The sequence below is a fragment of the Somniosus microcephalus genome, chromosome 4, assembly GCF_052327205.1.
Source record: "Somniosus microcephalus isolate GS21.2 chromosome 4, FLI_Smic_1.0, whole genome shotgun sequence".
NCBI lineage: Eukaryota > Metazoa > Chordata > Chondrichthyes > Squaliformes > Somniosidae > Somniosus > Somniosus microcephalus.
This window is the reverse complement of record NC_140990.1, coordinates 225,251,467-225,273,953: the sequence shown is the minus strand read 5'-3', so window position 1 is coordinate 225,273,953 and position 22,487 is coordinate 225,251,467. Positions and strand designations below refer to the sequence as shown.

General features: G+C 45.2%; 1 protein-coding gene across 3 annotated transcripts in view; it reads right to left on the bottom strand.

Moving 5' to 3' along the window:
• hibch (3-hydroxyisobutyryl-CoA hydrolase) overlaps nt 1-22,487 on the bottom strand; it is a 164,300-nt gene that overhangs the window by 30,067 nt on the left and 111,746 nt on the right. For all 3 annotated transcript variants that reach the window (XR_015078145.1, XM_085985867.1, XM_085985868.1), the window contains exons 7-9: nt 21,035-21,113; nt 5,247-5,392; nt 2,993-3,079 (exon numbers count right to left, since the gene is read on the bottom strand). Coding sequence is in view for 2 of the 3 variants with exons in the window: in XM_085985867.1 (XP_085841993.1) it covers nt 2,993-3,079; nt 5,247-5,392; nt 21,035-21,113 (312 nt within the window). In the remaining variant the exon portion in view is untranslated. The remainder of the gene's footprint in view (nt 1-2,992; nt 3,080-5,246; nt 5,393-21,034; nt 21,114-22,487) is intronic.

The following is a 22,487-nucleotide window of genomic DNA, read 5'->3' as shown; positions in this document are numbered from 1 at the left end:
GCTACCTCGGATTTAATGAAGCTCCTATCCCCGGCACTGTAACGCCTGCTTTTGGTAGCGATGGGCTTACAGTCGCGGGTGAGGTTAGCGAACAAGGGGGGGGGGGGGGACTTTAAGGGTGGAGAGGCTGCAAATGGTGCGCGGCGGGCAATTTAAAAGCTGCTGGCTGCAGACTGTGAGTGGGGGGAGGGGTCCGTCGTACGCTAATGTGACACTTTTAAGGTGGCACTGAAAATCCAACCCCAGTAGAACGGCAGCGCAGAGATGGGGCAGGACCAGGAGTTTAAAATTCTTGTATTCTGTGCCCCTTACTGAAAGGGTCACTACAGAGTAGCCACCGACGTCCGCTGACTGGGCTTTGGAAGCCAAAGAGATCCGATGGCGCGTCGGCAGGACCGGGAGAGAGTAACTGCGCACCGTGTCGGGGTGGATAAAGCTCTCCGTGCTCCCGCTGTCAAAAAGGCAGGTAGTGGCGCGGCCGTTTACCGTAATGTCCATCATGGACCTGGACAGTTGATGAGGGAGAGATTGGTCCAGCGTCACGGAGGCCAGCGTATGGTCGAGCGAGTCGATGTGGTCGTCGGATGAGGCGGTGGTTGAGTCCGGGTCCCCCGTGGTTGAAGTTGGAGACGTCCAAGATGGCGGACAAAATGGCGGCGCCCATGATCCCGATCCCCACGTGGCTGGAGGAGCCCAAGATGGCGGACAAGATGGCTGCCCCCACGGTTCGCACGCGGCGCTGCTGGTGTTAGCGGTTTTACCTTTGCAGGCGCTGACATAGTGTTCTTTCTTCCCGCAGCCGGAGCAGGTAGCGTTTCTCGCCGGGCAGCGTGCTCTGGGTTGTTTTGCCTGGCCACAAAAATAACATTTCTGTGCCTTGGACATCGCAGCAGCAGTTGAAGGTGGCGGTATCGCAGCAGCAGTTGAAGGTGGCGGTCCCATGACCCAAGGTTGTGGCGTCCATGTTGCGGAGCGGTTAGGGGAGAAGGCGTCCATATTCCTGTGGGCCGCGTCGAGCGAGAGCGCGAGGGACACTGCCTTTCTCAAGTCCATTTCTCCCTTTTCCAACAGTCTCTGCCGGGAGTAGTCGGACCTTAGACCTGCAACGAAAGCATCTCGGATCAGTCCCTCCGTGTGTGCTGCGGCTGATACTTCTTTGCAATCGCAGCCTCGGCCGAGTATCCATAGTGCCCGTAGGAAGGCCTCCACTGATTCCCCGGGCTGCTGTCTGCGGGATCTTAAGAGGTGCCTGGCATAGATCATATTTACCGGGCGTGCGTATTGCCCTTTTAGCAGATCGATAGCCGCCGCGTAGGTCGTCGCGTCCTGGATTATTGTATAAACTTGGTGGCTCACCTTTGAGGTCAGGATTTCCAACTTGTTTTCGTCCAGGGTCACAGTTGAGGCTTGCAGGTAGGCCTCGAAGCAACGCAGCCAATGCACGAATTTGGTAGCCGAACCCGCTTCTTGGGGGTCTAGGTCCAGGCATGTTGGTCTGAGGGCTCGCAGCAGCTCCTGCTGCTCAGCGTTTGGTGCAGCAGCCTGCTGCTCAGCGTTTGTTGTCGACATTTTGTTTTTGCTAATAAAATTGATGCGCTATCAATTACTCATAAAAGACGGAGAGTTAGGAGAGTAACTAAAGGCTTTTATTAGCAAAGAACAGAGCATGCCTCTCGTGGTTGACTGGGTTCCAAGAAGGCAGGGGGCTGCAGAGCGGTCACCTTTATACCTGGGCCTGTGGGTGGAGCCAGGGGCGGAGCCAGCAGAGACATGCTGAGGCATGCATAGGTACAGCAGTGTGCAACAACAACAACAACGGTGAGCAACAATAACAGTGGTTTACCACAGTATGCTTGCAGTAGGATGAGGGTGAGTGTGAGTGGTGTCCAGTAAGATGGGGATGTGATAAAGTAGATAGAGAGGGTTGGGTGGAGGTGCACGGTAAGTTGGTGAGTAAGGATGTGCCGGAGAAGGGTATGGAAGGCAGAGTGATGGGAATGTGTTGAGTGGCACAGCAGGGTGAGTTTGAGTGTGGCTTTGCAGTAACATTTCGTGATCCACTGAGATCATTGAAAGGTTGGTGCCACTGCAGCCAGGGACCCCTGACGACATCCCTGCTTTTGCTCTCCTGTGCAATGTGCAACCAGGCTGCATTGGTGTCCTGGGGAAGTCTCTTCCGCCCTAGTAAGGGAAGAGAACCTCCCTGCATGCTGTGACTACCTCCACAAGCATATGGAGGGAGTAATTTGAGAGCCTGGGTGCAAGCGTTCACCTTTGTGCAGTGCTTGTCAGTGTTTGCAGCACCTCAATGCTGTCAAACACTGACAGAACAACTGTCAAACTCAATGTGGCTGTAGTCCCTTTAAGGAAACTGGCTGATGACACATCACCAAATGATGTCATCAGTCCGGTTTCCTGTTAATTGGCCTGTAAGCCCGCAGGGCAGGCTTTACAAGGCTAATTCAAGGAAAATTCCCTTTGACAGAGCGGTTGCAGCCAGGATCTGGACTGGAACCTGAAAACCAGCTCTCCCGACACCGATGATAAAATCACGGCCTAAGTCTTTGATTAAAAATATAATTTATATTATTCAGTCCTCTCAGTAACTGCAAAGCCTGCGGGAGGATTATAGAGATCAGAACACATCAGTGCATAACCCTGTAGTTCTAAATAAAATTATACGGCATTATTTTCCAAATTCAAGCTCCTGGTGTTGAGGCACAAACACAGAACATAACAGTGTTGGAGCAATAAGTTCAATCCCCCACTCCAGAGTTCCCAAACTCAGCCATGCAGGGCACTGTCAGATGCCTAATGGCATTCGACTAAGAGTGCCACTGCTAACAACCGAGAGCAGGATAGGTACCCTGCCATCTTGGCCACAGAAAATATGAGTGTCCCAAAAAGACCCACTGGGAGAGAAACAGGAGATGAAAAGGAGAGTAGCGCGCAGTCAGGTGTCAAGTTGTTCCATATTTATAGATCACCGTACCTTGAAGTGATATGAATTTATCACATCTGCAACATCATCTTTTGAAGGAGACTTTAAAGACACCAAATCTTTCTCCAGAGCCGGGATCTAAAAAAGAGATTGAATACCAATAAATTATGAAACAGGTGAAGAAATCTAATTCAGGTAATAGCTCAAGTTGTGAATGACCAAAAGCTTTTATAACTAATTTTATTTCAAACTTCAAAACACAGTTCAAATTGTCTTACATATACACACAGCATTATCTTCTTTAGCCAAAGTGTCATTTTATGGTTCTGAAGCATGAAAAATAAATTAACAGTAAATTTGATCAGTTCCAGCCTCCTATTGATTTGTGTAAGGAAACAGCTGTATTAAAGATAATTTTTCACCTACTTGCAGGAAAGAATTAAAACTACACAAGTTCAAAATATGCTAGACCAAATCCAGCTGGTTGCTGAACAATAAACTTGTCTCTTAATAAACTTGTTCAGACATTGACCATTATCTGCCAGAATAACATGCAGAATCGGGATTTACCCATCCAGGAAAAAGTGTTCCATTCTATAAATGGAGTACAAATCTTTGCTATGCCTGTGCAAAATATATCCAGAAGCTTTTTTTCCCTCCATGCATTCCTGATTTAAAAACTCCCACGAGATAGATTTTGACAAATCTGATGATCAAACATTGATTGTGACTTGGCAAACATTTGTATTCCTAACACAGCATTAAAAAACAGTTTGACAGTTCAAATTTCACATTAGGCTATTCAGTAGCTCCTGCAGTGTCCTAAAGTGAAAATGTACTGTACATTGCCATGTGCAGTCAATAGCAGCAGGATAGGCTAGTGAAACACTCTACATATTGAAATAATGTTATAACAATCACAGTTATTACTAATTTGGAGAATTCCCTACCTACAACTTCAAAAGTTGTATTTGAATTTGAATTTTTATTCCCCATTTTCCAGTCTCTTCCCATCACATACCATTCCCCAATTAATAGAGTGGATAAGCAGCCAGCTTCTTGATGTTTACTAATGCTGTTCTGTAACTGGTTATTTAAAAGGCGCATGAGAGTAGGTCTTATTGACTTGAGTTATGATTTCTGCTTGGCGCTGCTTCTAACAAGTTGGTTCCAAGTAGAAACCAATTACAGTATTTAAGAAACTACATAGTGGCCCTTAGGTTCAACACGGGAGCACGCTGATGCAAAGTTCCAGCAGGAAGTTGCATTCATTCTTTGCATCTGTCAATTAGGTGTCAGTTGGTCGCACTCTCGTCTGAGTCACAAGGTTGTGAGTTCAAATCCCACTCCAGAGACTTGAGCACAAAAATCTAGGCTGACACTCCGTGCAGTGCTGAGGGAGCGCTGCACTGTCGGAGGTGCCGTCTTTCGGATGAGATGTTAAACTGAGGCCCCCGTCTGTCCTCTCAGGTGGATATAAAAGATCCTATGGCACTATTTTGAAGAAGAACAGGGGAGTTATCCCTGGTGTCCTGGCCAATATTTATCCCTCAATCAACACCTGAATTCAGATTATCTGGTCATTATCACATTGCTGTTGGAGGGATCTTGCTGTGTGCAGATTGGCTGCTTCATTTCCTAAATTACAACAGTGACTGCACTTCAAAAAAGTACTTCATTGGCTGTATAGTGCTTTGGGATGTCCTGATGTCCTGCAAGTCTTTCATTTCATTAATTCTGAAAGAATGACCCCAGATTTTTTACATATTCTTTTCCAGGGTGTTTTAGGCTGTTGCTCAGTTAGCATTTGTAAAACATTTGTCAGAGTCACATGTCAGATAAAAGTACTACATTTATGTGCTCTGTTAGCTGGATGCACAAACTATTTTTCTGCCAAGAAAATCACAGATCCCATGATCCATTGCTCTGCAGTCAAGGACCAGCAATAATGCCCCACCCCCAATTTTAAAATCCCAGGAACTTGCTTCAAAGTTTACAAATAAAAAACTGAAGATGACTAAACCACATATTTTGAAACAAAAGTTGTAGGTGTTTTATTTTCGTTAAATTTAGGGCATTGCGTGAGTTCCTCTTTAACACAGGACTTGCTGCAGACGTCCAGTCATTTCTAGCTTAGTTTTCCTTAAGCAGTGTGTGTGAATTGCCAAATGTGATGTTTGAACAGCAATTACCACTTGGTTTCAGAAAGCAAATCAGGCAGTCACATATGCTATAATCTTATTTAACTGTAGACAGCTATGGTTGTGAGCATTAGTCTGTAGATGTAGCAAAGAAACAAAAATACCTTCTCAGACTTCACAAAATGAGTAGCAATTCCAGCTTGTTGCACATCTCTTCCTTTAATTCTAAATCCTGTTAAGGCAAGGTACAAGCCAAGTTTCCCTTCCAGTCTTGGCAAGAAAAAACCTCCTCCTACATCTGGAAACAGACCTGTGTACAAGCACATTTTAGTTGAACTTGTAGCCAACCTGGCAATCATATAATTAAAGACAATTCCAGAGTTACTTTGAAAGTTTTGATGTTTATATAACTGCATAACAGTTAAAAATGTACAGTTTTTTAACCTTAAAAGGATTTGGGGATTCCATTTTTCAAATTCTGATCTTTGTCATCCAGTTCCGAAGCTTTGTTTACTTTTTTTGATTGAGCCCATCCATTCAGCTGCCTCTTCTGCTTCCCCCCTACCTCCCCTTGGCTCCACTAAGCCAAAATCTCTCCTCAGGCTCCCCCTTACCTTAGCCCTGATCCCATGTGTCTCTCTAGCTTCTCTCCCATTACTCCATGTCAACTCCAAGCTCATCTCATCCATGAGACCCACCTCCTGCTCCCTTGACCGTATTCCCACTAAATTACTGACCATCCAACTTGCCTTCTTGGCCTCCAAGTTACCTAACATTGTAAATGATTCCCTCTCCTCAGGTACTCTCCTATTTTCTTTCAAAGCCACCATCATTAATATCCTTCTGAAAAAACTCGCCCTTGAACCCCGTTCTTGTGAACTACCACTATCTCTAACAACCCTTTCCTCTCTAAAGTCGTTGAATGTGTTGTCAGCTCCCAAATCCGTGCCCATCCTTCCCTTTTGAAATGTTCTAATCAGGTTTCCACCCCAGCCACAGTATCAAAATGGCCTTAAGCGAAGTCACAAATGATATTGTCTGTGACTGTGACCGTGGTGATTTATCCTTCCTCGTCCCCTATGCAGCCTTTGAAACAGCTGACCACACCATCCTCCTCCAATTCCTCTCCTCCATTGTCCAGCTCAGTGAGACTACCCTCACTTGGTTCCACTCATACCTAACCGATAGCAGCCAGAGCATCCCTAGCAATGGTTTCTCTTCCTGTTCCCGTACCTCTACCTCCACAAACCCACAAGGATCCTTGGTCCCCTCCTCTTGCTTATCTACATGCTTGGCGATATCATCCACATACATGGGGTTAGCTTCCACATGTACGCTGATGAAATTTACCTCTACTTCTCCACTAGCTCTTTTGACCCCTTCCAATCCCCGTGTTGTCAATGCTCGCCTGACATCCAGTCTTGCATCAGCCACAATTTCCTCCAGCTAAACATTCAAAAGGCTGAAACCATCATCTTTATCCTCCTACTCTTGCCATCAATTCCATCTCCCTCCTCGGCCACCATCTCAGACTGACCCAGGCTGTTAGCAACCTCAGCATCCTAGTCGGTCCAAGCTGAGAGTCTGACCTCATATACTCCTTCAGAGACAGCCTATTTCCACTCCTCAGCCTCTACTTCAGCCCATTTGCCACTGAAACTCTCATCCATGTCTTTGTCACCTCCAAACCTGACTACGGCAATGCTCTCCTAGTTAGCCTCCTAAATTCCACCCTCTGAAAACTTCAGTTCATCCAAAACTCTGCTGCCTGTATCCTATCCTGCACCAAGCCCCACTCACCCATCACCTGTCCTCACTGACTTACATTGGTTCCCAGTCCCCTAATGCCGCAAATATAATTTTTTTAATCCATGTGTTTAAATTCCTTCATGGCCTCGCCCCTCCCTATCTCGGTGAGCTCCTCCAGTCTTACAACCCCCCCCTCCCTGAACACTCTGTTCCTCTGACTGTGGCCTCGTGCATCCCCCCCCACTCCCTTCGCCCCACTATTGGTGACTGTGCCTTCAGCTGTCTAAGTTCCGAGCTCTGAAATTCCCTCTGCCTCTCCCTCCTACTTTAAGACCCTCCTTAAAACCCACCTCTTTGACAAAGCTTTTGGTCATCCTCCGGATATTTCCTTCTTTGGCTCAACATTCTTTTTTTATTACACCTTTGTGAAGTGCATTGGAATGCTTTTCTACATTAAAGACACTATGGGGGCTAAATTCGACAGCCCCCGAAAATGGGTGCGGGGATCGCGATGAACCCGTGCCCATTCAGTGCAATGCAGGCAGCATGCCAGCTGCCTGCTTATTTGAATGATTGCAGCGTGCAGCCAGCGCTGACCGCGCTGTTTATTGGCTGCACACATCAGCAGTGGGCCCAAAATTGTAACTTGCTAACACCAGTTAAAGCTAGCCTGCACTGCTTAAAGCTAGCCTGGACCAGGTGCTGGCAGTTGTTCAGCAAGTGAATCTGTCCTGGGAAACAGTGAGGACTGGCACAACATTGAGAGAGTGTGCTCCAAGGTTTTCAAACGCTGCACTGGAGGCCTTGGTGGAGAAGATGGAAAGGAGGAAAGAGGTCCTGTATCTGCAGGGGGGCAGGAGGCTCTCCAGACATGCTCAGAAGGCAGTTGGAGCAGATACCTGTGGAGGTCAATATCGGGAGTCAAGCCCTCAGGACCTGGATGCAGGGCCGCAAGAAGTTCAATGACCTCACACGAATGGTCAAGGTCAATGAATGTATCTTCAAATGCCATATCCCACCAACTGCACCACTAGCCTCACACACAGCTCAATGCACCACACCCCCATCACTCACCTACTCCACACCCCCATCACTCACCTACTAACGATCTCTATCAATCAGGACTCATATCTCACATTCATAGCTTCACCTCACCCTCACGCACTTAGCACTGCTGCAAGCCTCACACCCACATCTCACAGCTTGAACACACTGCCAGCTATTCAACTATGACAGGCACATCACCCAAACAGATTGCATCACACTCACTGACACACTTCCCTCTCTCTTGCAGAACAAGGTGGCGCACAATCGGAGGCATCAGGTGCTAACTGGCGGGGGACAGGCACGCCTGCATCTCCTAACCCTATGGAGGAGACGGTGCTGGCCATTATTGGAACGGCCATTGCTGAGGCTGTGGCCAACGGCGGGGCTGAAACCATCTAAGATGACGGTATCCACACACCTAATCCTCCTTCTCACATGTCACTTCCTCTTCATCCCACAATCTCTTCTGATTTACAAGCTACAGATGGTGTAAGCATGCACCTTTTACTTCCCCTAACCCCCTCCACACCCTTACCCTTGTGCCGTTCTCCTTTCAGATACCCAGGAACTGTAATCTGGCCAGGCAGTGGTGGAAGAGCAAGAAGAGAGTGATGATGAAGACACAATGTCACTTGATTTCACACTCGCAACCACCAGCTCAGATACTGACACTCTGTGTAATTTAGAGGCTACCACAGAGGCGGAATCTGCAGGTGATGAGACACTGGGCATGAGTGGCCTGCAGCCAGGGCAGGGGGCAAGGATAGCACAGGTGCCAGCTTGCCGGAGGGTGAGGTTGCACACAAGTTATGCTGCAGAGGACTCAGAAGAGGATTTCGATGGGCCAGGCTACATGGGTGTACACAACAAAATGCTTGGTGCATTGGGAAGCCTGCGTGCAATGTCAAGAAGCATGAAGGAGTCCGGCACCAACTTGGCACAGGGTTTTGTGCAGAGCTTGGCGCCCATCCTTTCCAGCAAGGAAGTGGTGGCCAACTCCAGTAGCACACTTGTGGGGCCAACCATGATGCAGCATTTGATGGCTGATGGCTCAGCTTCCACTGCAGCACAAGCAGCAAGCACCCAACGTCCAAGTGCTGCAGTGGAAGCTTAGACTGCTGTCATGCAAGGTTAACATGCTGCCATGCCAGCTCAGACTGCTGCCATCATGGTTGTGGATTACAGTGTTCAAAGGTGCTTGCAGGGTGTCACAACAGTTCAGCAATCTGTCCTCCAACAGATTACTAGGATTGCGGAGGTGCCACCACGGGGGAGTGGCAGCATTCATCTTCCCACCACTGCCACTCCACCAGCGCCCTTGCTGTTGTCCGTCAGCCAGCAAGCCAGCCCAGACTGCTGCCACCTATGCGGAAATGGTGCAGTCCGCAGCGGAGCTTTCTAGGCCCAGAGCTGCTTGAGGTCATCCTGCCAGGCCATCTGCAGTCTCCTCCACTGAAAGTCATCAGCCTTCCACAAGCCATGCTGCAGACACTGGGGTAGCACTGCGTAGGAGCATGTGGACAAGCAAAGGCACACGGGAGACAGGCACTAAGGGAATGCACAACGCTGATTAGTTTAATGTTTGTATGCAATATGGCATGATTTGATTTATAAATTTAGTTTGGAATGTTTATTTTGTGGAGGCTTTTATTTTTGCATTGTGGCCAAGTGGGCGCTGTGATGGTCAGTGACAGAGGGAAGGCTAGGTGTGGGACTGTGGAATTGGGGTTGCGGTTCTTGGTATCGCACTTGGATGAGTTCTCCAGACAGCCTGGCCAGATAGGGGTTGTCTAGGTTGCCTCCTCCCTTCCTCCTCCTCAGCTGCTTGCCGTATAGCTGATGGCAAGGGCTGTGCCCTCATGATGGTGAGGTTGTGCAGCATGCAACAGACCACCATGAATCTTGACACCCGCTCTACCAAGTACTGCAGAGCTCCTCCAGAGAGGTCCAGGCAGCGGAAGCATGTTTCAGCAAGCCAATGGTTTAGTCTGTCACATTTTGTATTGCAGCATGGCTTCCATTGCATACAGGCCGTCCACGTGTGCGTGGTTTGCGCATCGGAATCATGAGCCATGTCATCAGCGGATAGCCCTCGTCGCCCAGTAGCCACCCATTGGTTTTCTGTGGTGGCTGAAATGCAGCTGGCACAGCGGATTGCCGCAGAATGAAGGTATCATGACTGATGTGACTAAATCCACTTAATCCCTCGCTGGCACAATTAAAATAATGATGAAAAAATTAAATGCAGAAAGGGAGAAAATGACCTAAGAGAACAGGTTCAACCACTTGGTGACAATTTTAGCCAATGATGTATCATGGTATTGGCTTCTTTCTTTTTGTGGTGTATATATAGGGTCAAACACTAGATACGCTCACAGAAAATGGCCTACCTTGTTTTGACACACAATCAAATCAAGAACAACCAGGATATAGATATTGTATCTGGCCAGGGATCTGAGGGAAAGCCCAAACCATTCAATTTAAATGTAAGCATCTTGTGGGTTATATTGCGTGCATATAGGTTTCATTTGCAGCTCCTTTGATGTTTAATCGACACAAATTTAAATATTATTCACCCCAGCCAATTTCTGAAAAGTATTTCTCCACCCGTTTGATTCAAAATGAAGTAATAGATAGGCTCGAGAGATGCCGTGGATGGTCAACAAAAAATAGGCATTCAGTGTCCAGTCCAGTTTACAGTGACTGCAGATTTTCTATCCTACAAAGAGAGATTGTTAAGCCTGTCTCTACTGTGTATTATTAGTTCTGTTAATTTGTACATTTACTGTTTAATTTAACTGGTAGTTTTTAGCCGAAGTTACGGAAGAGTGAAGAGTTTATTCTACTGCCTTCCGAAGTCAAGGAAGATAAACCAAACTACAGTGACAAGGACTTTCTGTTCAATCGCTAAGATCACTAAAATGACCTATTGGGCAGGTCAAGGCATGTCATGGAGGTGAGCGCTCACCTATGGTGAGATGCTGAACCGGAGAAAAATATAGACATAGATGACGACAACAACAATCCTGCACTTATAAGTAGCCTCTAACATAGAAAAGCCTTCCAAAATACTTTACAGAAGGCACCGAGCCAAAAAAGATATTAGGATGGGTGACCAAAAGCTTGGTCAAAGAGGTGGGTTTGAAGGAAGCACTTAAAAAGGAACAGAAAGGTAGAAAGAGGGATGAGGTCCTGCAACAAGAATTTAGGGAGCTAGGTAGCAGATTAAAAAGCAGGATCTCAAAGGTTGTAATATCTGGATTACTCCCAGTGCCATGTGCTGGTGAGTATAGGAATAGGAGGATAGAGCAGATGAATGCGTGGCTAAAGAGTTGGTGCAGGAGGGAGGGCTTTAGTTTCCTGGCTCACTGGGTCTGCTTCTGGGGAAGGTGGGACCTGTACAAGTCGGACGGGTTGCACCTGAACCGGAACAGGACCAACACCCTTGCGGGGAGGTTTGCTAGTACTGTTGCGGGTGTGGGGGGCGGGGGGCGGGGGGGGGGGGAGTTTAAACTAACTTGGCAGGGGGATGGGATACGGAGTGGAGCTATAGTAGGGGGTGATGCACAGCCAAATATAGAGGAAAAAAACAAGTCAGCCTGGAAGGCAGAGCAAATATGTAATGGCACAAGGGAATATGGCAAGGCTGAATGGCATTTATTTTAATGCAAGGAGTCTTGCGAGTAAGGCAGATGAATTGAAGGTGTTGATGAACACATGGGAGTATGATATTGTTGCTATCACAGAGACATGGTTGAGGGAGGGGCAGGACTGGCAGCTCAATATTCCGGGGTATAGAATCTTCAGGCGAGACAGAGGGGGGTGTAAAAGAGGAGGGGGTGTCGCAATATTAATCAAGGAGTCACTTACTGCTATAAGGAGGGATGATATCTTAGCAGGTTCCTCTAATGAGGCCATATGGATAGAACTTAAAAACGAAAAGGGGGCAAGCACTTTGCTGGGAGTGTACTATAGGCCCCCATACAGTCAGGGGGAGATAGAGGAACAGATATGTAGGCAAATTTCAGAGAAGTGTAGAAATAATAGGGTAATAGTAGTAGGGGATTTCAACTTCCCCAATATTAACTGGGATAGTCAGAGTGTGAAAGGCTTAGAGGGTGTGGAATTCTTAAAGTGCATCCAGGAGAGCTTTTTGAGCGAGCATGTAGAAAGTCCTACAAGAGAGGGGGCGGTACTAGACCTAATTCTATGGAATGTAGCCGGGCAAGTGGTAGAAGTGTCAGTAGGAGAGCATTTTGGTGACAGTGACCATAATTCAGTGAGATTTAAGGTAGTCATGGAAAAGGACAAAGATGGACCGGAAATAAAGGTTCTAAGTTGGGGGAAGGCCGATTTTATTATGATAAGGCAGGATCTGGCCAAAGTGGACTGGGATCAGCTACTTGTAGGAAAATCCACATCAGAGCATTGGGAGTCTTTCAGAAAGGAAATAGAGAGAGTACAACGCCAACATGTTCCTGTAAAGGTCAAGGGTGGAACCAACAAACCCAGGGAACCCTGGATGTCAAGGGATATACAAGAATGGATTAGGGAAAAAAGGGAGGCTTTTGGCAGATACAAAGGACCAAAAACAGTGGAAGCCCTAGAGGAGTATAGAAAGTGCAGGGGAGTACTTAAAAAAAGAAATTAGGAGAGCGAAGAGGGGGCATGAAAAAACACTGGCGGGCAAAATAAAGGAAAATCCCAAGGTGTTTTATAAGTATATTAAGGGCAAGAGGATAACCAGGGAAAGAGTAGGGCCTATTAGGGACCAAAGTGGCAATGTGTGCAGAGCCGGAAGATGTAGGTGAAGTTTTAAATGAATATTTTGCATCTGTGTTCACTATGGAGAAGGACGATGTAGGCATAGAAATCAGGCAGGGGGATTGTGATATACTTGAGCAAATTAGTATTGAGAGGGAGGAGGTACTAGCAGTTTTAGCGGGCGTAAAAGTGGATAAATCCCCAGGCCCTGACGGGACGTATCCCAGGCTGCTGTGTGAGGCAAGGGAGGAGATTGCAAGGGCTCTGACACAAATTTTCCGAACCTCTCTGGCCACAGGGGAGGTGCCAGAGGACTGGAGGACAGCTAACATAGTACCATTATTCAAGAAGGGTAGTAGGGATAAACCAGGGAATTACAGGCCAGTGAGCCTAACATTAGGGAAATTATTGGAAAAGATTCTGAGGGACAGAATTAGTCTCCACTTGGAGAGGCAGGGATTAATCAGTGATAGTCAGCATGGCTTTGTCAGGGGGAGATCATGTCTGACCAATTTGATTGAATTTTAAGAGGGGGTGACTAGGTGTGTGGATGAGGGTAGTGCAGTTGATGTAGTCTACATGGACTTCAGTAAGGCTTTTGACAAAGTCCCACATGGGAGACTGGTCAAGAAGGTAAGAGCCCATGGGGTCCAGGGCAATTTGGCACATTGGATCCAAAATTGTCTTAGTGGCAGGAGGCAGAGGGTGATGGTCAAAGGCTGTTTTTGTGACTGGAAATCTGTGTCCAGTGGTGTACCACAGGGATCGGTGCTGGGCCCTTTGCTGTTTGTAGTGTACATTAATGATTTAGATATGAATGTAGGAGGTATGATCAGTAAGTTCACAGATGACATGAAAATTGGTGGAGTGGTAAATAGCGAGGAGGGAAGCCTCAGGCTACAGGATGATATAGACGGGATGGTTAGATGGGCAGAACAGTGGCAAATGGAATTTAACCCTGAAAAGTGTGAGGTGATGCATTTTGGGAGGACTAACAAGGCAAGGGAATACACAATGAATGGTAGGACCCTAGGAAGGACAAAGGATCAGAGCGACCTTGGTGTGCATGTACATAGATCCCTGAAGGTAGCAGGACAGGTAGATAAGGTGGTTAAAAAGGCAAATGGGATACTTGCCGTCATTAGCCGAGACGTAGAATATAAGAGCAGGGAGGTTATGATGGAGCTGTACAAAACGCTAGTTAGGCCACAGCTGGAATACTGTGTGCAGTTCTGGTTGCCACACTATAGGCGGGATGTGATTGCATTGGAGAGGGTGCAGAGGAGATTCACCAGGATGTTACCTGGGCTGGAGCGCTTCAACTATGAAGAGAGACTGGACAGGCTGGGGTTGTTTTCCTTAGAGCAGCGAAGGCTGAGGGGGGATCTGATTGAGGTGTACAAAATTATGAGGGGCATAGAAAGGGTAGATAGAAAGGAACTTTTCCCCTTAGTAGAGGGGGCATAGTTTCAAGATAAGGGGCAGGAGGTTTAGAGGGGATTTGAGGAAAAACTTATTCACCCAGAGGGTGGTTGGAATCTGGAACTCATTGCCTGAAAGGGTGGTAGAGGCAGGAACCCTCACAACATTCAAGAAGCATTTAGATGAGCACTTGAAACGCCATAGCATACAAGTCTACGGACCAAGTGCTGGAAAATGGGATGAGAATAGACAGGGCTTGATGGCCGGCATGGACACAATGGGCCGAAGGGCCTCATTCTGTGCTGTATAACTCTATAAGAGGTGATGAGCCACAGGGATTTAGGGAGGAAATTCTAGAGCGTGAGGATTACCTGCTGACGGCACGGCTGCCAACGGTGGGGGGAGGGGGGATTGCAGAGGTGCCAGAGTCAGTGGAATGGAGAGTTCCAGAACCTCGCACTCCCTACTACATAGAAGTGATTCACCTCATTACCGGAAATGAAACAAATTATTATGGTGACATTGGCTGCATTTTAGCATAAATACATTCATTTGGGGGGAAATGAAAAGCACCAACTCAATTTGGAATGTAACAAATAGATCAGACCAACAACGCTTCTCTATTTAACCATGAAAATAGTTTCGAATATATATATATATATATATATTTTAATTTAAATTGTGTAAAAATATGCAGTTTTAAATAGATAACCATTTAAAAGATTTCCTTTGGAAAAAAAAGGTGGTCCCACATATACTAGGTGCTCAAAATCAAATTAAGATACATCGTCTAAGCAAATGTTTTGTTTTGTTTGATTTTCGCTTTCACTACATATTTTTTTATTCAGTGTTGTAGTGAGTTTCAGAATTGGAAATATTGCAAATTAAGCGGCCTGTTCTCAGCGTAGCGCCATTAAAAACACAGTATTTAATTTTACACAGCTTTTGGTTCGTTTAAAAAAATTGAATTTTTTTGTCTTGTAACTTCTGTAATTGGTGAAATGCCAGAATGCACACGGAGCTGGAAGACCAGACTTGCACAGTATGCTGCAAACCCTCAACACTATAATGTCTGTTAATATCAAAAATGTTTTAGACCCTCATTGCTAGCACATGAATACCATGTTTTAAATCTGTAATAAAAAGTACTGGAACATTTCCCACACCAGTGCTGAGCTCGTAGATTACTGATATTATTGCCAATCTTTGTATCCTCCATTTCATCGCGCACCAATCTCTATACAGTTGTCTTTGCCAACAAACATGCCTGAAGCTCAAAGATCCGCACCAGCTGGTTTTGTAAGTTTGCTTAGCAAGATGAGGAAAGATTTAGCAAGTAACAATCAAAATGGTAGCATTCAGCGTGGCTGTGTCACGTACAGAAGATCCCGGAGATAAGTGCCCATTCGTTGCCCTGACAGTGCCCCCTCCCCCAGTGCTTTCTCTCTCTGGTGCCAATAGTTTGCACTCAGCTACTGTTAAGTACACAAGCATTACAAAATGCAATCTACATTTCAATATTCCTCCATGCCATAAAGGGCAAGTTTGTAATAATGTTAATCTTAGTTTGTTTGTCAATGCATTTAGCCCACTTTCAGGTACACATCAGGACTCTGCTCCTGGGAAACGTGCCATACATTCAAGGTAAGGAATGTTTTGGCTCCACTTTCCTATTATTCTTTATTGCCTAGCAGTTTTTAAAAAAAGTTGCATTGCTTTCAGATTCTTTTCTCAATTACATCAGGAATCCATTCTCGGATATTAAAATGTTTATGTTCTAACAAGATTTTGCTGTGTCCACCATCATTGCAGTTATCCACAGCAAAATAAAAAGGAAATCCAACTAAATACAAGGACAAACAGAATGCTGCAATAAAACACAAATGAAGAAATATACATCACTTCTAAAGCTTTTTCAAAACAAGTAAAGATGAAGATGATAATGTTTTACAAATTGAAATTTAATTTCAGACTTTTAGTTCAGTTCTCTCTTTCCCTACTCTCGATCCCCTCCCCCTCCCTGGGTGGATTTTTGACTTCTCCTAACTTATGCAGAGGGTAGCAAATGAGTATTAAAAAATTATATTTTAATTGATAAGTTAATAGACAGAGATTGTCATTGTATGTTCTGATAAAAGGTCATCGACTTGAAACGTTAACTTTGTTTCTCTCTCTCCACAGATACTGCCTGACCTGCTGAGTATTTCCAGCATTTTCTGTTTGTATATTATATTAGAGATCTTCACTGTTGCATACGGACACCTATTCTAATGTATGAAAAAGATACCTAGAAAGGACATCTTCAAATATTTGTAGAGAACTAAAACCACACAGTCCTACCGTAACTGATGGGGAGTGCATTCCATTTGTTGACATGAGGAAATCCACACTTTGAACTAACTGACACAAATTACTGAAAATGTGATAGTTATTAAGAAATAGTATATATTACAAATACATTATACCCTCCCTGGCTACAGCCAAGCATTGGCTTATAATAGTTATTATTAATCCTGCCATTTATAAGATATGCAGACACTGTAGCTGCCAGTGGGAATTTCAATACCTTTCATTTTGAAAAGAACAATCTCCTGCAGTGACATGGGGCAGATTGGAATTCTGTTAAAGTGACTTTTTAATAATTTCTAAAATGAGAGAGTGCTCAGACAATCTAATGGTTTCACAGTGTGTGCTCCTTAATGCAGGTGCTCGAACTGATGTATTTTAAACTGCAGAATTTAAGAGTTCCTCTCTGGATGGAGTCTAAAATAATATTGCCTAAATGTAGACAGACAAGAGCATGGATTTTAACAGAAGCCAACCTGCACTGTGATATAGATTGGCTCCCCATGTACTGGAGCGTCTTATAATGGGGTGGAACAGTACCATTAAACAAGGTAGTGCCACTTGGCATTATAGACTCCTCTATTAAAAGCGGAAAAGAAGCCCAAATATATTCCACGTGGTTGAATTCAACAGTCTCGTGGAGCAGTAAAGCTATTTAACTCGGTACAATTTTAGATTATGTTTGACTTCACCCAAATTGTGTCATCAGTATCAACTGGCTCATAGAAGTCCCAACTAGAACACTGGTCTCAGTTATTAAACGACAGAAAACCTACCCCTATGGTGTTTGAGACTAAAATTCCAAAGAACTGCATGACTCCACATGTTATTTCATAATCTGGGCCTTTTGATCTAGACATAAGACTCCTCATTTAAAAGTACAGAACAGTCCACACCACTTAAAACATCCATGTCTAAAACAGGCAGTCACTGATATTGCCCTAAAAGCAATAATGATTATCCATTTGCATTGACGTCAATTTCAAAGTTGCCGGTTATAGCATCTTAAGTGCTCTGTTTATTTCAGGCAGAAACAGCTGTATTAAGGGTCTCTTAATGGAAGCTAAAAACCGAGAGAGAAAAAAGCTTGACCAATTTCAGAAAATCTCTGACAAATTCCTCTCCTAAGGCTCCCCAGTGAGCTCCAGAAGACAATTTTGCGTTATTTTCAGCGCCTGGCCCCCTCATTGAAATTATTAGGGAGTCTGATGGATTCACCGGCCATCCCACATGCCTCAATGTACTTAGGACACTGAATTGCACATGCCTGGGACAGACCGCTGATATTTATCGCCAGTGTATTTTGTAACATTTGATATTCAGATGCAAAATGACTGATTCCCAAGTTACAAGTATCTTTCTAATTGAAGCACCAAAGTTCCTGCCAAACCAGTTATGTCTTTATCGGGTTTCAGTTGTGTATCGGTATGCTACACAGAGCTAAGCTGCATTAAAAGAGACAATGTTATCAAACAAATCCATTACACTGTGTATGCTAAACCTGACCTGAACTTTTGATCTCATTTTTTGAGGAAGACTTTTCAGAGAGTTCAAAGCCAGGACAGCCAATGTTCTCGGATCTACATCACCACTGAGAACTGTAATAGAAGGACCGGCACCAAGAAGCAACTAACAATCTTGGTTAAAGTGTGAGTCATGCAACAACATCAAATAAGCTTTTGTTAATGCTAGAGCCCATAAAAGCAGAAACATTGTATAATGGACCATAAGCTGCTTATTTCCCATCTCCATTCACCACAATTAGAAAAAATGTAAGACATAAGCATTTAGTTGTGGAGCTTGTGGAACTGTTCTTTGTTGTTAATGTAGGAGAGATAGAATTTGGATTTCTATTAAATCTATTGTATTTTAACTTCCAGTCATTTTGGCATCCTTCAATGGGCACAGTTTTTAATGAAAAAATGTTAACTAGAATGGAATGTGCTCAGATATTAAATGCTATGAACTTCAAAGCAAAATATGAAACCACAAAATGTGCCTTAAACCACAAATTATCATTCATGGTTTTCGTCTTTTACAGAGGAGAGGGGTTGCGTTGGGATTCAATCTAGAATTTCTACTAATGCTCAAAGATTTCAAAATGCTGTTAAGTCAGTTAACACTCAAACTTCAGTACTATTTTCATGTCCCACCTTTATTACATTAATTTCACAATGCTTTTGTCTCTCTCAATATGGAGAATATGAATCAGGCAAAGTCACTGCTCTCTTACAGATATCCAATTCCTTGGACATTTTAATATCAGCAACATTTTTTGAACATGAGGTTTCCCCAAAAGGCAGACATCACCCGTTCAGAATTTTTGTTTTAAATTAACCAATTTATAATCTAGTTTGTTATCCTCCCTCTAATTCCAAACCCCTTAATCTTCTCTAGTAGTCTCCTGTGTGGTACCTTGTCAAAAGCTTTCCTAAAGTCCATGTACACTGCATCCAATTGCATACAAGAGTATGGTAGTGCAGTGATTATGTTACTGGACCAGTAAAAATAAAAAGCTGGTACCATAAAAGTGACCATGAAGCTGTTGGTTGCCATAAAAACCCAACTGGTTCACTAATGACGTTTAGGGAAAGTAAGCCAATTTGAGTCACTCCACTTGACATCAACGGCTGAGTGCACTGGACACAGCAAAGGCTATGGGCCCGACAGTAACACGGCTGTAGTGCTGAAGACCTGTGCTCAAAAACAGCCGTGCATAGCTAAGCTCTTCCAGTACAACACTGGCATCTACCTGACAATAGAAAATTGCCCAAGTATGTCCTGTCCACAAAAAGCAGGACAAATACAACCCGGCCAATTACCGCCCCATCAATCTACTCTCAATCATCAGCAATGTGATGAAGGGAGCAGTCAACAATGCTATCAAGTGGCATTTACTCGGCAATAATCTGCTCACCGATGCACAGTTTGGGTTCCTCCACTTCTAGGGATAGACCAGTATAAGTTCACTGACTCTCACAGCTACCTCCCACTCCACTGTGGAAAGGAGTCCCAGCTTCTCTAGTCTCTCCACGAAATTGATGTCCCACATCCCTGATACCATTCTAGTAATTGTCCTCTGGATCCTCTCTAACGCCCTGACATCCTTACTAAAGTGCAGTGCCCAGAATTGGACACAATACTCCAGTTGGGGCCTAAGCATAACTTCCTTGATTTTGTACTCTATGGCCTCGATATGATGGGGTTAAAACATAAAAATCAGGGAAGGTGTTCCCAATCCGCCGCATAGGCCCTTGCCGCCATTTTTATGGCGGCGGGTTGCGTGGCGTGTGTGTGTCCCTTTATGGAGTGGCGGGACACTTCATTATCACATTTAAATCAGGCTCCCACAGTGCAATTGGGAACCTGATTTAAAATTAACAGCTGCCGGTCGGATTTCCCAGGGCTCGGGAAACCAGGCAGCAAAATGGAGACGAGAGCAGCCAGCTCCAAGAGGTTAGTGCTTTTTAGAGCAGTCCTTGGGGGCCAGGAGGAGCAGGGGTGCTACCCCCAGCCCCTCAAAGAAGCCTTTGGCCTTCCTTCTGCCAATCGTAGCCTCTTCTCGCTGCTTCAATCGGACAACTCCCCCACCCCTCCTCCGCCTCCGCCCCCCCCCCCCCGATTTTTCCCTCAACATTGCCGGACTTTCCCCAAACCCCACACCAAGCCCCAATCCCTCCCTCCCTCGCCATGGCTGGCCCTCCGGGTCCCCGGTTACGGCCTCCTGCTGCTGGTTTTCCTGCCCGGCAGCTGGCCATCTGTCAATCTTGCCAGCTGCCGGGCGGGAAACAGAAGAAGAAAATTAGAATGTGTTCCTGCATTAACTTCGGCAGGACCCCCGCCTCTCCAGGATCCCCCCCGCACTACCGCGCTCCCCCACACCCTCCCCGTAAGTATCGGGGCCTATGTCTCTATTTATAAACATATAAGAAATAGGAGTAGGAGTAGGCCAATCGGCCCCTCAAGCCTGCTCCACCATTCAATAAGATCATGGCTGATCTGATCCTAACCTCAAAGCTAAGGATCCTGTGTGCTTTTTTATCAGCCTTCTCAACTTGTCCTGCCACCTTCAAAGATTTGTGAACGTACAACCAAGTCTACAGCTAGTATATTGTACAAGGGATCTGTTGAGTGTCGGTAGAACCTGGATACTGAGCCTATTTGAGGGTTAGATATAGATAACTTGGCCCAAAACATTGTGACCATGGTTCACAGGGATACTGTCACGAGGAATCACAGAAGAAACACGTGATGTTGTCCATCTGAGATCCAGGAGAAGGGTTCCACCCTGGGTCAGGGTACCTTTTAGCCAGCACGCTGAATCTCACGTTAAATGCCTGTGTATTTGGAGATTTGATACAGCAATGTCCCTTCTGCCAATTTGTCACAGTCTTCCTCACAGTACCCACGAACAAAACCACATGAGATTGACTCGTATTTTACAGAACAGATCCATCCTGGATGAATAAATACAACACATTTACAGAAGAATACACCTGAAAGAACTGTAAGTTACTAATGTAAGTACTTCTGGAATTTTCAAAACGTATTTTAGTGAAACAGTTTCATGAGCACACAGAAAACTCTGACATATTAAACATTGTGAACAGATTCCCAGTTTTACCTATTCCTGTCTCTGGCATAGCAAATAGCGTTTTCTCTGTTGCCACCCGGAAGTTCCCATGCACTGACAAGCCAACACCCTGAAAAGAAAGTGCAAAAAGTAATTAATGGCAACAATAAGTACAATGCAATACCAAATTGTGGCCTCGGTATCAAGAATGTTACTCTACTACATCAAAACATTTTAGTCTGCAGTCAATACATTATCAGTTTTTTGTCCCCTTTAACTCTCCCCTCCTAAAGGCAGCAACTGCTGCTTTGATGCACTTCAAAGAAGACAAGGAGGGCAATCCAGCAGCTCTCCAGTAGATTGACCAAGTGATCAATTCTGCTTTGGAACCTGAACAGCTAGGGATATTTGACCATGGACTGCCACAGAGAGTCCCTAGAATCATTGAAGAAACAATTAGATGCAGAAGTGGGGGGGGGGGGGTGGAGGCGTGGAGTCTCTAGAGTCTTTCTGGAATGACAAACTAAGATGGGCCAAATGTCCTCCTCGTCCATAAGTATCCTGGCAATCCTGTGAACCTTGTTGCATCCTTCTACTTCTTTGTCCAGGGACACAAAGACCAACACTAATGCCCCATTTTCACAGCAGCCAAAAGTGGCTAAATAAGCACCTTATATCCTCAGAACATGCCAAAGCACTTTACTAACAGTGAAATACTTTTGAAGTGGAATCACTATTGTTATCTGGGTAAAGACAGCAGCCAATTTGCACACATCAAGGTTCCACAAACAGCAAATGAAAGAATGAACGACCAGTTAATCTGATTTTGATGGTGCTGATCGTGTCCCGACCAATATTCATCCCTCAGGAAGAACTCCCTGCTCTTCTTCAAATGGTGCCATTCGATCTTTTACGCCCACCTGAACAGTTGAAATTTTTGACAGCAGGTCGGCAACCCGCTGTCACCTCGCTTCCACACGCCTTTCCCCCAGGAGCGTCTGTCATCGTGGAGCGACCCGGCCGGCAGAGGCGGGGGGACCCAATTGAGATGATTATCATGTAGTTTACAGGCACTTAAGAGCCTTTTTTTCCCCACTTACTTTTTAAATTTTCCTGCATGGCCACAGGATTCATGCAGCTCAGGAACCACGTCTGTCAATCTGAGGCGGGAGTTCAGTGGTCATTGCTCCAGCTGATTACTTGACAACATCAAATGTACAGTAAAAGCTCCCACCCGAGAGATGATCACTTTCCTCAGGTAGAAGCTGTTGCTCAGTCCATTTCCAGCACAGATTCTGCAGGCTGCAAGTGTTTCCAGCAAAGTCTCCACCCAGTGTCACCTCATTGGAAGATCTCTCTCACCATTGACAGAATGCTTCTGTCATCTGTACTTCACCTACCATCTATTCCATCAACATGGGTGCCATTTATACTGTCTTACCTTGGTCCTCATGTGAAGGAATAAGCCATAAAATCTATTCAGAAAAATATACCATTCTATGAA